We start from the raw sequence: 17394 nt of genomic DNA on the forward strand, positions 1-17394 counted from the left end.
TGAGTGTGTGCCTCTGTGTATATATGTAAAAGCAGAGGGTGATAATCTGTTTTTGTCAAGTAACTCTCTAGCTCTTTGACTTGTCCTGCAATGTAGAGAACTTGTATTTTGTGCACATATAGCTTAATGTATTTCTTGTTATTTTTTCTCTTTTATTTCCAGTAAGATGATCAACTTTTCAGTGCCAGATACCATTGATGAGAGAACAATCAACAAAAAGAAACTCACACCCTTCACAATACAGGTACTTAAACACAGCAAAATCCTTTGCTTTTCCCCTTAGGATGCTTTTGTGTAATCACTTAGAGGAAAGGCTGGTTCTGCCCAACACAGTCAGGCAAAGTTGTTTGTGACACAGTGAGATGCTCAGGTCCATGTCATAAAAACACAAAGACTTATATTCACATTTCTTTCCACACATATGAGCAACCTGACTAACCAAACACAATGAATAATGTTCACCAGATCAGAGCTTTAGATGCTTTGTGGTAGATGCTCTATGAATGCAAGAGCACAGAGATAATACAGTGACCAATTGCCATTGGAGTATCTCTCAGAAGGCTGAATCCCTCTTTTAAGGCACAGCAATGGACCTGAACTCTCAACTGTTCTTGTTGCAGTCTGATGTCCTCACCAAAATACTAACTGTGACCCTGGAAGTGCCAGTGCAACATGCCTGGAATTGGACCATTGCTGTTGCATGCCTTTTACAAGCCAGTGTTTCACCTTGAATACTGAATCCCTCCTTTATTTCTATCACATGCACATATCTATGATTTTTTAAATGGACAAAAAGGGTGTTAATTTTCACTACGTAAAGTTTATTGTGCTTCTCACACAGCAGTATGTAAAGAGATATTTTTATATGAACAACATCTATTACCTGGTACAGAGTATAAATAGATATATGGAATAGATATGAACCTAACCCAGTTTAGCCCTCAGCTACTCTGATTTGATGGAACATTAGCCAGACTCAAGTAAGCTCAGAAGCCATTAAATTGGATTTTTATGCTGTATACCTCATTTTTCAGTTCTAATCATTTTGGTCAGCAGCATAACTTAATGATGCAGCTCAGATCAATCCCTGTCACATGTAGACATGATTTGATCAATATAGCTTCCACTTTAACTTAACCCTTTTACAGCTGTCTGCTGGAGAAAAGGCAATTAATTTGAAATGGTTCAATTTTTCTAGCTTATGAGAATTTACACTATGTCTCTCTCTGCATTTTATATCTAATCAGATCTCCCTGTCATGACAGCAGTGCTGAAATTCATGCGAAAAACTGCAAAGCTGTGTGATAAATTATATTTTCCTGGCCTCTTTGCCTGCCTTGCTTGCCCTCTGTTTACAAAGCCACCTTTTTGTATAGTGGTAGACCTGAGGATCAGATTTTCTTATTCCCTTTATTTTAAATGGACAGGAAATGGCAAAGGAACATAATGTTCCTGAAATATCACTTTTATTTCTGCCTGTCACTGTGAATCACTGAATCCCTCAGCTTCCTCTGCATGCTCCCAAACCAGGAGTCCATACTCCAAAGTTCAAAAAGAAAATGTCCAGATATTACCAGTTCTGACCTTGTCTGAACTGTAAGGCTAAAAACTCATCAGGTTTGTTCACACTGATTCCTGGGACAGCGTGTTCTTTGCAAACACTGCCAGCCAACAGCTTACTTGTGTCTTAGGTATCAGGGCTTTTGCAGTGCTCAGGGAGAGGAGAGCCTGGAATATCTGCCAGTTGATGGGGCTGTAGCTCCTTTCCTCCTCCCCGTGTGCAGCACTGAGTAGAGGAGAGTTTGCCCCATGCTAAAGCTACATCTGTATTTGAGCATGAGCTCGAGCAGTAGACCTGGGGAGAGCCTGGCCTGGGTAACCAGCATTGAGCCATGACATCACTGTGAATGTAGCTGTATGCCCTGAGCTCCAGTGCCTTGTGACCTGACATTGGCCACTTCTGCCAAAATGAGGTCCTTTCTGTCTTTGTGTTGAGACCCAGAATCTGTCTGTAAATCCCTAGGGGAGTCTGCATTCCCCTGCTTGCTGTGGCCAGACATGTATTCTGGGCTGAATCAAAAGAACTGTGGCCAGCAGGTCATGGGAAATGGTTCTGTCCTTGTATTCCCCTCTGGTGAGCACTCAGAGCACCCACCTGGAGCACTGCCTCCGGAAAGACATGGTTCTGTGTGCTTAAATTGCATTAAATGCAATGAAGTTGCCTGCAGATTTCATTCATTTTGGCTGTGCTCCCTTCCTGTAGCCTCAGCTCTCAAGTTCTGCATCATTCAAAAGTCCTCATCTTTTCCTAGGAAAATCTGAACCTAGCCCTGAACTCTGCTTCAGCCATTGGGTGCCATGTTGTTAACATTGGAGCTGAAGACTTAAAAGAAGGGAAACCTTACCTGGTTCTGGGTCTTTTGTGGCAAGTCATCAAAATTGGACTCTTTGCTGACATAGAGATCAGCAGGAATGAAGGTATGTATGGCTCTTCCTTTCAGTGCCCCACTGTCATCACTGCAGAGTCTTTAGGATAAAGCTATTAAAAAAAACCAACTGGATTTTAATTTTTTTCTTCAAGTATTTGTTGTCTGTTTTCTTGACTGGTCTAATTTTCCTTGCTTTTCACAAGCTTCAGCACTCAGAAGTCCAAGGCTTTCTGCAGAGTTGTGTGTTCAGAGCCCAATGCTCATTGCATCAGGAATGGTGGTCTGCATCCAAGTATATTGGTGTATTGATGCTAAATCTGGGATAAGCAAATCTGCATTCAGGAAGCTTGACTCCTTCTTGCTCTTGATTGCCAAACATCTTTATTTGTGAAATCATAATTATAGAATCATAGAATAATTTAGGCTGGAAGTAACCTGTGGAGGTGCACCTTGGAGATCTGACTCACCCATCCAGCCACCTGCTTTCACCCATACAACATCTTAAGTACAACATCTTAATGTCAGATGAGGTAGCTCAGGGCCTTTTCCTGTGTTTTCTGGGCAGCCTGTTCCAGAGCCCAACCACTCTCGCTCTGATTTTTTTTTTTCCTAGTTAGAATCTAGTTGGAATTTCCCTTCTGGCACCTTGTGTCCCCAGCTCCTCATCCTTTTCCTGTGCATACTGGAAAAGTGCAGATCTGGCCTCTCTATAATAGTTGAAGACAATACTTGCTCCCCTCTCAAACCTTTTTCCAGGCTAAATAGTCCCAGTTTTCTCATCCTCTTCCATTATATCACAAACTTCCATCCAAACATTTTTGTGTCCTTCCACTAAACTCGCTTCAGTTTGTCAATGTCTCTTTTATACTGGGGAGCCAGAAACTGGACCCAGCATTCCAGGTGTGTCTCACCAATGCCAAAATTCTCCATGAAGTAGCTTCATCACGAAGGCTGCGGGTGTACCTGCAGCCCGCACAGCACCTCATCTTGCTGCTTTGTTCCCCATGCCTCTGGACAGTCCCTCACCCAACAGTGACACTTCTTTCCTCCAGTTTCTGTGCAGGTGTTACCTTCATTGCCCCACCCCTTTCACATTTCTGTCCCTTTCATTGCCAGAGCCACCAGTTCCCATTCCTTTGTAGGTAGCCTTGCCCTGCTTGTTTGCTATTTTTTTCCTTTCTGGTATTTTCTCCTTCACTTCTCATCTAAGACTTCATCTAAGGCTATACAAGCCAAGAAAATTCTGATTTTTTTCAGGTTCTCTCTTTCGCTCATAGCCCTTTTCTGCAGCTGTTTCAGGTAGAACTCCCCTTTCTTGAACATGAGACCTGTATTTCCAATGAATTTTCATGAGCACATTATATCAAGGCAGTAATACATCCCAACCTCTGTGGGAATTACCTAAGATGCACTTAATATCATGTTGGATTTTCCCCACGTCATATCAAATGGTGGCTCAGAGTAGCTTAGAAGACATCTAATCCACTCAGGTTCTCATCCTTCGTTCATATAAGCTTTTAGCTAATAGCAGTTATTCATATTAATTCCCCAGAGGTGGTCTTTGAACATGGCACTATTAAATTGCATTCCATTTTTATTACTGTCATCTAGTTCCTTCTGTCTGGTTTCCTGATCATCCTCTGTATTGACTATGCCACCTACTGACTATCATCTTCACATTTTTAGCATGTTGTAAGTATTTGTGCCAAGATAATTGATGCAAAAAAAAAAGGAGAAAACATTAGTCCAAAAATCAATCCACAGTCAACTCCACAAGAATCCTTCTTCCAGCCTTCTGGCAGTGTCAACACTGTTCTCTTCATAAAATCCTCTGTCTATTTTCAAATGCTTTTATTATCCCCCTCTGGTCCACTTTAACCCCATTGCACCCTATATCAAATTATCTGTGTAATTATCTCCAGTTATGGTCTGTCTCCACTGTTTCCTTTATGTAGCCAATCCATAATTCTTTCAAGGTCTGACAAAAGATACTGGAAGAAAATCAGAGCAATGTAACACACTCTCCTTTTTTTACCACATTAATAGTTAGTTTCCTTGTTAGTTCCTTTCAAAACTCATTCTAAAGCCTTTCATGGTCCAAGTTTCAAGGGTCAATCCTCCCATCCTGCCTGTTCCTCCTTTTGTGAACATAATATCAATTTGTCTGTGTAAAAAGAGTATCTCCTGAATTGACAGATGAATTAGCCCTGCTGGCCCACAAGCCCATGAGGTCATGTGCAAGTGTTGCAGAATGCCTGTGTGAATCCAGTTTCAATGTGAAGGTCACTGAGATTTCTTCCATCTAAGCTGCAAAAAGCCTGTGTTCATATTTTCATTCCAAGCTTACCCCTGTGCTCAGCATCACTGCATCCAGCTCTGCACTGCTCAGCACAGAAAGACTTGGACCTGTTGGAGTGGGTCCAGAGGAAGGTCACAGAAAGGCTCAGGGTGCTGGGCACTCCTAAGAAGGTGGGCTGAGAGAGCTGAGATTGTTCAGCCTGTAGAAGGGAAGGTTCCAGGGAGATCTTATCACAGCCTTCAATGCTTGAAGGGGCTTATGAGAAAGATGATTACATAATTTTCAGTGGGGCCTGTTGCAATAGCAAAAGGGGTAATGGTTTTAAACAAAAGAGGGTAGATTTAGACTGGATATGAAGAAGGAATTTTTTGCAATGAAGGTGGTGAAACACTGGCAGAGGTTGCCCAGAGAGGTGGTAGATGCCCCATTCCTGGAAACATTCGAAGTCATGTCAAATGGGGCTCTGAACAAACTGATTTAGTTGAAGTTGTCCCTGCTCATTGCAGGGAGGGTTGATAAGACCTTTATACTCATGGGCAGTTCTTAGACCACACTGAAATTGTCTTCCACTTGAATATGATCCACTACTAGATACACAAATTGCAACCTTGGACTCTATTGGTGAGACTCTTTTTCTGTTTACATCCTCTCTCATGCTAACCCAGCTTGAATTTTAGCAACATTTTGGCAACTCACATTTTACAAACTAGGGCAAGAAAACATGAAAGAGAGAAAACAGTTATACATTTTCTTTGACAAGTAGTCACATCATTATTTTTATTTTTTTTTTTCCTGCTTAGCCTTGATTGCTCTTCTGAGAGAAGGAGAGAGCCTGGAGGATCTGATGAAATTGTCTCCGGAGGACCTGCTGTTGAGATGGGCAAACTATCATCTGGAAAATGCAGGATGCAACAAAGTCAACAACTTCAGCTCAGACATTAAGGTATGAGAAATACTGACCAACAAAAGCAAAACAGCAGCTCTACACCCAAATTCTTGCCCTCCACATGGGCTGTGCACTGAAACACTCCTAACAGCTGAACACGTGGAGCTGGGTACATAAAATGCTTTCATTGGGGTTTACCTTTGCACTTAGTAGTATTCCTTCTCTTCCTCCTGACCTCCCAGTTATCACTGCCAGCTCCTGCACACCAGATGCCTGGGAAAGGAATGGCTGCTGGCTCTGGACAGGGCATTAGATGCTGTATTTTCAGTTCCTTGCCTCTATTGCTCAGCTCCTTTCCAAATCTCCCTAAATTACTCTTGATCTGACTTTTGTTTGGAAAAGCCTGGACCTTACTCAAACACGTAAAGATGATTGAGCATTTCCAATTCCCCTTGATCTTTCCGTCACCTAGGCTATGTGCTCCTCTGTCCAACATTTGCTATAGCCCTGAATGCAGTTTTCTGTGAGTTTCAATTCACTGGGACTATTGCAATAATTCACTGGGACTACAGCTAGACAGGGAGACTCGTGCAAGGCTGGGTCTGTAGTCTGGCAGCATTATTTCATATACTCAGGACCTCTTGAGCTTGTGGGTGCAGATTTCAGCAGAGCTTTCTCTGTAGGACCTTTGTTGTTCCCAGACAGATGTAGCTGAGCTTCAGTGGTGCCCACTGATGAATTTCAGATCCTAAAACCCAGTGTGAGTCCCAGACAGCATTCCAGATCTGTAGAGGGTGTATAAGGGAGGGTATCTGAGCTGGCTTACAAGAAAGCCAGGGGCTGGCCAGCACACCAATGTCACCTGACTTCTCTGCTCCCAGAATGGCTTGGGAAAAATCCAGCTCCCATGGTACCTGGTCATAGGCTTCACTAGGGACTGAAACATAAGCACAAGCATTTAATTGAAATACAGAAAAAACCCACCAGGGAAGGCAACAGGAGGGGTAGAGAGTCACATCTGATAGTACAGTTTTTATTGTAACAGATTGTTGGTTGACTGGGTAGAGGTGACTGGAGAATATCCATGAAAAGGGAAGGGAATGGAGTCTTTCCCATCTTTCTGTGTGCTGGCCAAAAAGACTATGGTTCAGCTGGTTAAATCTTATCTACAGCTGAAAGCTAAATCACAATTCTGGTGTTTACAGTTGGAAAAGAAGGCACACATTTTCAAGATTTCAGTGTTTACAGGCATTCTCTAACTGAGTCTGTCTCCCCACCTCACTTCTGTTGTAAATAACCACTTCCTAGATACAGTACATAGTAATACAGATGTAAAATATTTAAAATAATTCAGGTATTCTGCTTAATATTTTGAAGAGCATCAGTTGGGTTAGTTAGTCAAGTCTCTAGACATTAAAATGTAGCTTCATTTTCAGTTCTTTGAGCTCTTTTTGAAGTGAGTTAATATTTTTCACATATGGAAGCAGCGTTGTATTTCACAAAAGATTAAAGACACAACATGATAAACCCTTGTCTTGTTCTTGCCCTTTTGCCTGAAAAATGCTGGTATTGTTGTCAGTGTTAACTTTTGTCCTTGAAAACTATGCTTTCTCTTCCACAACTGTTCCAGCCTTGCTTTGAAATCTACTTTAAACATCTGCTTTCTCCTTCTGCATTTTCTTTTATTAAATGCTCAGCAGCCTGACTTCTACAGCATTATAAAGGTATGCATTTTCTTACCTCTAATTTTACCTTCAGATTAAGTGAATTCTGATATCATTTTGTTGTTGCTGCCCCTTCTGTAAGTTCCACACACAGCATTCTTGTCTCGTGTGTTGGGCATTCTCCAGCACATATATATTGTGCTGGAGAAGGGGAGAAATAGATTTGGCAAACACAGCATAAAGTAGGAATTGCTAAGTGCTTCCAGCTTAATTAATTTAATTATGTAGCCCAATGATCGATGTAATAAAAATGAAGCATGCAGGCACATTGTTCAGGGGAGCACTGGCAAGCAAAGGGCTGAGCTTTAGATGTAATTTTTCTTCCCTTTAATTTCTCTGTCTGTCACAGGACTCAAGAGCTTATTACCATTTGCTGGACCAAGTTGCCCCCAAGGGAGATGAAGAAGGCATTCCAGCTATTACTATTGACATGTCAGGATTAAGGGTAAGATGAGATAAGTTTGGAGTAAATGCCAATATTTTCTGTCCATTACTTGCATTCCTGGCCAACACAGGGCTGCGCTGGGATGTCAGAACCAGCAAATTCTTTCTTGCATTGCAACACGCTTGTAAATCAGAAATCAAAGCTTCCAAAGAATTAAAGAAGAATTAAGAATTATGTGTTTGGATTTTTGTTAGCTAGTAACTCTGAAACTTCAGCAACCATTTAATCATACTGATAAACTACCAGCATGTAACAAGTGTATTTAAATACATTTAACTGTCCATCACATTTATATGGAATTTGGCTGTAAAAGCAATATAGTGAGGTGGCTGAATCGTTGGCAAAGCCCATTTGAAAACACAGACTTGCCATCAGTAAAAGTGGGAACGGGAATAGCTGTAAATCCATCAAGGAGCTGCTTTAGCAGCTAGAGGCCCACAAGGAGACCCAGGTGGGCTGGGTGCAGTGCTGGGGAGATGAGGCTGACATCCCATTTGTGCTGGGCAGGAGAAGGATGACGTGCAGCGAGCCGAGTGCATGCTGCAGCAGGCCGAGCGCCTCGGCTGCCGCCAGTTCGTCACCGCCACCGACGTCGTCCGCGGCAACCCCAAGCTCAACCTGGCCTTCATCGCCAACCTGTTCAACAAATACCCTGCCCTGCATAAGCCAGAGAACCAGGACATTGACTGGGGCTCCATTGAAGGTCAGGAAAATGCAAATATCTCACGGTGCACTGTGGTGTTTCCCTTGCATCTCCTTCTGTTCATGGTTCAGTGCTGTTGGGGGATAGAAGATAAGAAAATAAAGATAGTTTATAAAGCAATCTTACCCCTAAGGAGTTGCAGCTGGGCCAGTTATGAAAGATTAGGAGTAGGCTTGACTTTAACAGGCCACAGCTGTAACCAATGAGAAGAAGAGCGCTATAAAAGAGTGGGGTGGCTGGTTGAGAAGGGAGCTGGAGTTGGTGCTCTGAGGAGCTGACAATGAGAAACACCAAGAAGATATGAAACTTTTGTGATAAGTTGACAACAGTATGGAAGCCCTGCAATAAGATGACAACACAATGGGCTGTAAATTCATTTAGGGTTTCCTCTCAAGACACATTACTGAAGTCTGGTGTTCTGCAGGCCTTTGATTGATGTGTCTGTTGTTTTAGGTGAGACAAGGGAAGAAAGGACATTTAGGAACTGGATGAACTCCCTCGGTGTTAATCCACGAGTAAATCACTTGTACAGGTAAGATGAGGTATTACACTTCCTTCAGATGATAAATACAGCCAGCAAGTTGATTGCAAGAATATAAAAACTTCTGGGCCCTATAAGAATATATGCTGCTTTGTGTTTCCCAGGGAACTAAGTTTACCTCTGCTAATAGTTGAATCATGTTTCTTTCCTCTGTTCTTTGGACAATAATGTACCTTTTTTGTTGTTTTCAGTGACCTGTCAGATGCCTTGGTTATCTTCCAACTCTATGAAAAGATCAAAGTGCCAGTAGACTGGAACAGGGTGAACAAACCACCATATCCTAAACTGGGTGGCAACATGAAGAAGGTACAAAAAGTTAGGATATCTCCAGTAGTGATGCCTTATCCTCAGTGAATGCCTGAATAATTTCAAATGGCAGTGTGGGTATTCATGTTGCTCTACAGTTCCAAGGAGAGCACCTTAAATGATTTTTGTGCTTTGTCAGTGGATAATTTTTCATTCTGAAAAAGAAATCTACATTAGACTCACTCGTTCTGTTGACAGGTAAAAAATATTTGTTACATAAAAAGACTTGACAACTTTTGTATCAGTATTTAGAAACTGTAGTTGCAGATCCCTTTTGCTACTGCTTTAGGCACTGATTGTAATGCATCTGGACCGTGAGATGCATGGCACCAGCTTAATTGCAGCTGTCTGGATCACTGCCCTCCACTTCAAATGAAGACAGTGATGATAAGCATTCTTGATCAGATGCATCAAGAACCAATCACACAGTTGCTGCTAAATGCAAAGCTTTCTCCCAACTATCTGGATGAGTAATTGCATCCAGTTAGGCCAGAGTGATCAACCAATCTAAAATATTGGCTGGGACACTAATCCTTTTTCTCAGTGCAATGCCACAATGCTGGAGCTACCCATGAGCCATACACTTTTATTTTCCAGGCTAATCTGCTTTTCAGGCCCTAATAATGAAGTATAGCATTTTCTTCTATGTTAAATGTTCAGAATGGTATTTTTGGGATGGATCTGCCTGCTGGTAGTCAATCAGCTGTTCTATCACAGAGCCCAGTGTTCCTGTTTGCCCAGGAGGATCTAGCTGAGTGATCCAAAGAATTTAATGTAATAGTGTCTTGTCCTCTTTCTTTTTTTTTTTTTCCTATATTTTTGACCCTGCCATAACAGCTTGAAAACTGCAACTATGCAGTGGAACTGGGAAAGAATCAAGCCAAATTCTCCCTTGTTGGCATTGCTGGGCAAGATCTGAATGAAGGAAACCGTACGCTCACACTGGCCTTAATCTGGCAGCTGATGAGAAGGTAGGTCAGAGCATTTTGGTGTGCTCAGTTTGCATTGCAGTAGTTTCCTGATGCTCTCACTGAGGAGGCTCCACAGGCTACAGCCTTCTCACTCCTCTGTTTGCACTTCAGTTCCAGGGCACAGTGACCTTCTGCTCACTCCTTCTTAAGGATGTGATCAGAGCACACATCTTGTGGGCAAGGCCATTACAGTCAGCTCATGCAGAAGATTATTATTGTCACTACCTGCATAGCAACAAGAAATGTTTGTTGCATAGAAGAGAAGAAAAGAAGTTAAAAAGTCTCTGTATCAGGGAATGGGGACAGTGTCCCAGAAACAAGGAATTGATGCAGTAGTTTTGTAAGCTGCTTCCTGAATGGGTATAACTCAGTACCTCTCCCCATTTTAATATAATTCTCTGTGTGTGCATGTTGCTGTGTTTAAGAGTGCCATTACTGAAAGTAAAGAGCCCCATTAGTTAGGAACTGGATACAAACTAAATTCAGACTCTAGAGAAAGATACGGGCTTATCAGTAAGGTAGTTAAAATACGGATGAGGTGATTATTTACCATCAGTTTGGGATATCTTTCCAAGGTGTATGCTGATATATAAGCAAAATACTCCAGGCTTGTTTTTTATGCAGAAGGTCCGTCTTAGGTGAGCAGAAGGATTCCCTTCTATCTCTAAAATCAGTGATTATTTTTTAAGCACTATGAGGATGAGTAATTTTACAATGAGATACATTGAGAGGAATTCCAGGAATTTTAAGTAACCAAAACTTTTAACATTCTCAAAACAGTGATTAATGAATTGGAGATGAATTAAACTCTTTAGATTAACAATTGTGTTATAATATAAATCATATGCACCGTGAATCTGTGTGAGGCAGAGGAATATCAGATCATTGGGATGATCCCAGACAAGCTGTGCACATACAGGACAGTTCTGAGCTTACAGCAGACTTTGAGCCAATATCCTGGCTTCCCTCTTAAGGTACACCCTGAATATCCTTGAAGACATTGGTGGTGGAGAGAAGGTCAATGATGAAATCATTGTCAGCTGGGTCAATGAAACACTCACTGCAGCTGGGAAGAATTCAACCATCTCCAGTTTCAAGGTACAGGATTTTTTTCAGAAATCTCTGCTCAGGAATCTTATTCAGAGTGCATGTGTGTATGGTATGTAGATGTGTGTATGGCATATAGATGTGTGTATGCCTATACACACACACTCTACATTATGATATAACTCACTGCATAGCTTGATTATTTTTTCATTCCCTTTTAAAAGCTTGTTCAAATATATAGGTTTTATTCAAGGGACTTTATTGTGAAAAAGTAATAGAAATATGATATGAACACTACAGGAAACACCTCGAATTCCAGTTTGGCTTGGGAAATCAAAGGATGGAGACAGGAATGATGACTGGAATTAAGAAAGAACTGCTGTGTAGTTGGTTATGAATCAACAGCAATTACAAATGGCAGTATTAAAATGAACAATAGCAATATATTTATAACCTGGTAGTACCATCCAGGGGTACCTTGCCCTGTTTTGCAAGGTACCACACATACACAGAGATGGACAATTTTCTAGAAATTCCAATTCCACTAACCACACAGTATCTATGACACTTCCCAAGCTACGGAACACTCCATGGACATAAATCAGCAGTTTGCACCAGGCAGGAACAGATCCATCAAACTTCATGTAATGAGTTCAGGAATCACACAGCTGGTCCCTCTCACCCCTCCCATCAGTAGATGTCTATCAGCATCATCTCCCCACAGGAAGCAAATGCACTAGCCCTGCACCCCATCTTTTGCTTTAATGACGCTGTATTCTGTGACAAGGTGACCTGCTTCTTGGGTGAGGGAAAAGCTGTGGATGTTGTCTACCTGGATTTTAGTGAAGCCTTTGACAGTGTTTTCCACAACATTCTCTGGGAGAAACTGGCTGCACATAGCTTGGACAGTTGCATTGTTTGCTGGGTAAAAACTGGATGGCCAGGCCCAGAGAGTGTTGGTGAACAGAGTTACATCCAGCTGGCAGTCTGTCACCAGTGGTGCCCCAGGGCTCAGTTTTGGGGGTGTTTAACATCTTTATGGATGGTCTGGACAAGCAGATCAAGTGCATTCTCAGTCAGTTTGCAGAGGACACCAAGCTAGGTGGGAATGGTGATCTGCTGAAAGGTAGGAAGGCTCTGCAGAGGGATCTGGACAGGCTGGATTGATGGATCAGGGCCAGTTGTATGAGGTTCAATGAGGCCAAGTGCTGGGTCCTGCACTTGTATCACAACAGCCCCAGGCAGTACTACAGGCATGGGGAAGAGTGGCTGGAAAGCTTCCCAGCAAGAAAGGACCAGAGAGTGCTGGTCAACAGTGGCTGAACATGAGCCAGAGTGTGCCCAGGGGGCCAAGAAGGCCAATGGCATCCTGGCCTGGATCAGCCATAGCGTGGCCAGCAGGACCAGGGCAGGGATTGTGCCCCCTGTTCTCAGCCACACTTTGAATCCTGTGTCCAATTCTGGGCCCCTCACTACAAGCTGAGTTGTAGCTTGTGCACCTCACTGAGGCGCTGGAGCATGTCTGAAAGGCAGCAAAGCTGAGAAAGGATTTGTGTTCCAGAGCCTATGAAGAGCAGATGAGAGGGCTGGGGGTGTTTAGCCTCAAGGGAAGGAGGCTCAGGAGAGGCCTTATCACTCTCTACAACTGCCTGAAAGGAGGGTGTAGCCAGGTGGGGCTCAGTCTCTTCTCCCAGGTAAGAAGTGACAGGACAAGAGGAAATTATCTTGAGTTTGCAAACGGCCAGGGAAGGTTTAGATTGGATATTAGGGGAAGTTTCTTCCCTCAAAGGGTTGTCAAGCCCTGGAACAGGCTGTTTAGCGAAGTCACCATTACTGGAGGATTTAAAAAATATGTAGATGTGGAGCTTAGGGACGTGATTTAGTGGTGGACTGGGAAGTGCTAGATTAAGGGTAGACTTGATCCTAAAAATCTTTTCAAGCCTAAATGATTCTGTGATGTTTCATCCCTTGGGTAAAACAAAAAATCCTAGAAAGAGTCCTTAGTCTGCCTTAGGAAAAAAAATATTCTAAGCAGCCCTTTGTAAAGATCTAGATGGTATTTGACTGAATTGTCCATTGCTCTTGAGTCTAGACTCTGGCTTTGTGGGAGTTCTGTCATCCTGTTCTTGCATTTAATTTTATTTTTTATCTATGCAGGATAGCAAAATCAGCACCAGCATGCCAGTCCTGGATCTCATTGATGCCATTCAACCAGGGTCAATCAAGTATGACCTCTTGAAAACAGAGGACCTGAATGAGGAGGAGAAACTAAATAATGCTAAGTATGTTTCTGCCCAGTGGTACTTAGCATGAGTTACCTGCTTACATTGTCCTAACTCTGTCTTTGAAAATGACTCTGCTGTCCTTTTCATCTGGCACAACCTCATGTGAGAAATACCAGCTGAGTTAAAAGCATGAAGGCAGGGAGTTAGGTAGTAAAAAGAGTATCAATGGAAATACAGTGTGTAATGTTGTAGTTCCTGCTTCATAAATCCCTAGAAAGGATTGAAATCACTTGGTTTCACAAGCTCCTATTTTCTCATATTAAATTTAAAATTCTTTCAGATATCAGGGAACAATGCCAACCAATAGTGAAGAGGGATTAGTGACAGCTCTTTAGTCACCTACAGGTAGAAAAAGGGCATCTTTAAGAGAGAAGGGGCAGAACAAGATTCATGCCTGAAAAACTGGTTCTCTAGATGTGGGTATTGATTTTTTTTCCCTGAATGCAAATGATTTCCTAGCAGAGAGTCAATTCTGGGGGCATGTCCCTCTCCTTTCAGAGTTACACAGATCACCTCCTGGTCTGATCATCAGTTTAACTTCTCTTCTGTGCAGTAACTACAAAGGAGAAAAGGATGATTGTAAAGCAATCAGAGCTGCCATTATTTTTGTAAAGACTTTTCCCACTGTTCTTTTCCCTTCTATTTCCTACCATCTGTTCTCCTTTTTTTTGCAATCTTATGTGTACTTTTCTCTGTACTTTATTTCTTCATTCCTCTGCTGTTCTTTCCCTCATTTCTCACCCCTGTTCCCCCATGTTCCCAATGTTTCTCTGCATTTTGGAGGAAATTTCACAAATGTATGTGCTCTGAAGTGGAAAGAACCTGGGATTTTCTAGCTTTTTTAAAAACATAGAAGAGACAAACTCACTGGAGAACAGCCAGTGTCTCTGAGCAGGTAGATGGGAATGTCAACCTGCACTTTCTGGGTATGACTGAAATAAGTCCCCAGATGTTGATTTCCAACAACACTGATTTCCACTGACATGAGCCTTCTGCTTCTATCCTTGCAAGTTTGTTTATGTGCAAAGTCTGAGTCTCAAAGATTGAGGGGGGAGCAAGGTCATAATGGATGGTTTTGAGGCTAATCTTTTAGGGGATGGAAGATTAAATGTTCTGTACCAGGACCTGCAGATCCCATCCTGCAGGTAATCAGTGCTCTAACCATCAGGGAATGCACTCTGCCTTTTATTAGAAATGTAGTTCTTTATGAACTTGTCTAATACGTTCCTATAGAAAAGTTTAACTTTGCTAAATCAGTGAAACCCACTGTGGTATTGATCATGTAAAACACTTAACAGGGGGAAAATTATTGCTTCTGCACTAATTTCTGTCTTTATTTTTTTCCTTTTTTTTTCTCCCACGTCTGCAATGCAGATATGCCATCTCTATGGCAAGAAAAATCGGAGCAAGAGTCTATGCCCTTCCAGAAGACCTGGTCGAAGTAAAACCCAAAATGGTCATGACAGTGTTTGCTTGCCTTATGGGAAAAGGAATGAAGAAAGTTTAAAGCACAAAAGACTTGCACTGATGTCTGTTATTTGTCCTATAGATTCCTTCAAACTGGATGCTGTTCTCTGTATCAAATAAATATGCAAGGTGCTCATGCTCTTAAGGCATGAGTGTTATACATGGTTCCAGGCAGAACCATGCAGAAGTTGTGTATTCATTCACATGTATCCAGGAAATACTTTCTGCTTGATTTCTTTGCCTTATTTTTCCACTTTGCTAGCTATAGCCATTTCATATTCCTAAACAAGTTTTCAACACTGAGGCCTAAGCATATCCTTTCATTAATGGATACCAGGGTTTTCTGTGGAGGTCACCCAGTGACAGACAGCTTTTAGGACTGTGAAATGTTATACTCTGCTTCTGCCTGAAAATGTTGTCATGCTTTTTGTAGCATTTCTGCCATACTTACCTTCAGTTTGCACCTGGAATAACAAAACAAGTTTCCTCAAGCCAATGCAAGTAGTAGTGACTATTTCTGCAGAGGTAGGATCCTCTCAGGAACTTCTTGTGGAAAGAAATAAGTGTTTGGTGTCTGTGACGTGTTGCTGGTATGTAAACTGAGCAGTACTTTTCCCTGCAAGTTATGCCTCTGCCATCCATGGCATTGCTCACAGATTACATTACTTCTCACCAAAAAAACCACACTGCAGCCTCGTCCTCCAAGAACATCCAAACTCTGGAACCTTGGCAACAAACATTCTCCAAAGGATAATTCATTTTTATGTCATAATATGCTTTAAAATGATTGCAAAGAATGATAGTAATGAAAGCCATGTTAAAGAAACTAAGGGAATGTACTCAGTAGCAATACAATGAGAAGTGAACAAAGGGATGCAGAATGACATATTTATGTAGACAATAAAAATTCAAGTGTGAACTTCACAGACTTGCACTCAAGGGGCTGTTGCTCTGATTGAGGAGAGCATTTATACCTGTGCTAGCATAAGAAACACGTACTAAAATGCTCCCCTGAACCTGGGCTGGGACCCTCAACAGAGCTAAATCAGTTTTGCTTTGCAGCTAACAAGGCACTGTAAATTTGCCTCAGTTGAGGTCCTAGCCCTGTCTATGGATAGTCAGTGGGATATATTTGCACTGAATCTTTTCCTTGGCATGAGACATTTACTGGCCTTTATGTGGATTTTACTGTGGTGAAATGCAAAAGGAGGGAATTTTGCCTTAATGCACTCCTGTTGACACAGTTCTCTCCCTCTCCCCCTACCTTGCCTCCAGCCCTTCAGAACTGCCTTAACAAAGAACCAATAGTCTATGACATGAGAAATCCCTCCAATAAAATGTTCTATAAAGCCAAATGTGTAGTCCTTGCTTTTAGTAGTGGATGTGCTAGTTGGTGTGTGTCATGGAGCTGAAATGGGGACAGAGGTAAAAATAATCTGTGGGCTCACTGAGAATGTGTCTTCTGCGTTGTTACTGAAACCACAGATTGCAGAGAATGGAAAGAATTCTTTCCTAGGCCATTTGTGAAAATTCCCCTCTGAGACACTGCCAAAGATGGGACATTGTTCTGGCTGGACATACAGTATGATTTCCCCATTTGGTGCACTGCCCATCATCCTCTTCCTTTGCCCAGGTACCCATAAATTTTGCTTCTTTAAGCATTCTGCAATGCAAATATGCTGCCTTGTTTCTGCAGGAATGGCCAGATCCTGATCTGATCTGACTGCCCTGTTCCTCTTAAGAATTTAATACAAGATGAGAAAAGTACAGCATCCTAAACCCCATTCTGTTTGGTCCCAGTATTTCCCAGTACTTCCAGAGGAGGAGAACATCCAAAGTGCTATACTATGGAGATGCCATCCCAGCTTCTTGCCCAGGAAGGGGAGTTATGAGACCATGGCCCCTGCACTACTCCTCCTCCTCTTTCCTGGTGTGGCACCTGCTGTTGCCAGAGAAGAGGGGGGGCACTGAAAAGGCAGCTCCACCTCCTTTGTGATTGACTTGGGAGTCCTTCAGAGGTAAACCAGAGAGAGGAAACTCTGACTGCAGAGCTTCTCTCAGGTGGGATGGCCATTTGTTGTGTGAGTCTCATGCACGTGTGTGTGTTTGCAAAATGAAGGGGCCAATTTTTGTTGAATAAATGGTGTAGATCTGAAAGGACTGGGTAACCCTGCCTGAAGACAGCCCTGCTTCAGGTTCCTTGTTTCAGGGAGATGGTGTTACCCCAGACTCAGGGGCAGTCATGAGGGATGAAGTAGATGACAGATTGGGCATGGCAGCAGAACCAGGGT

The 17394-nt window shown here is 42.3% G+C and overlaps 1 protein-coding gene across 2 annotated transcripts in view; it reads left to right on the forward strand.

Moving 5' to 3' along the window:
* LCP1 (lymphocyte cytosolic protein 1) overlaps nt 1-16458 on the forward strand; it is a 30526-nt gene extending 14068 nt beyond the window's left edge. For both annotated transcript variants that reach the window (XM_059466249.1, XM_059466250.1), the window contains exons 6-16: nt 163-244; nt 2313-2478; nt 5529-5671; nt 7688-7783; nt 8291-8486; nt 8940-9018; nt 9219-9333; nt 10171-10304; nt 11279-11402; nt 13509-13633; nt 15011-16458. In XM_059466249.1, the coding sequence (XP_059322232.1) occupies nt 163-244; nt 2313-2478; nt 5529-5671; nt 7688-7783; nt 8291-8486; nt 8940-9018; nt 9219-9333; nt 10171-10304; nt 11279-11402; nt 13509-13633; nt 15011-15143 (1393 nt within the window). In that variant the 3' untranslated portion in view covers nt 15144-16458. The remainder of the gene's footprint in view (nt 1-162; nt 245-2312; nt 2479-5528; nt 5672-7687; nt 7784-8290; nt 8487-8939; nt 9019-9218; nt 9334-10170; nt 10305-11278; nt 11403-13508; nt 13634-15010) is intronic.
* The last annotated feature ends 936 nt before the right edge of the window (nt 16459-17394 follow it).

The sequence above is a fragment of the Ammospiza nelsoni genome, chromosome 2, assembly GCF_027579445.1.
Source record: "Ammospiza nelsoni isolate bAmmNel1 chromosome 2, bAmmNel1.pri, whole genome shotgun sequence".
In the NCBI taxonomy this organism is placed as follows: domain Eukaryota; kingdom Metazoa; phylum Chordata; class Aves; order Passeriformes; family Passerellidae; genus Ammospiza; species Ammospiza nelsoni.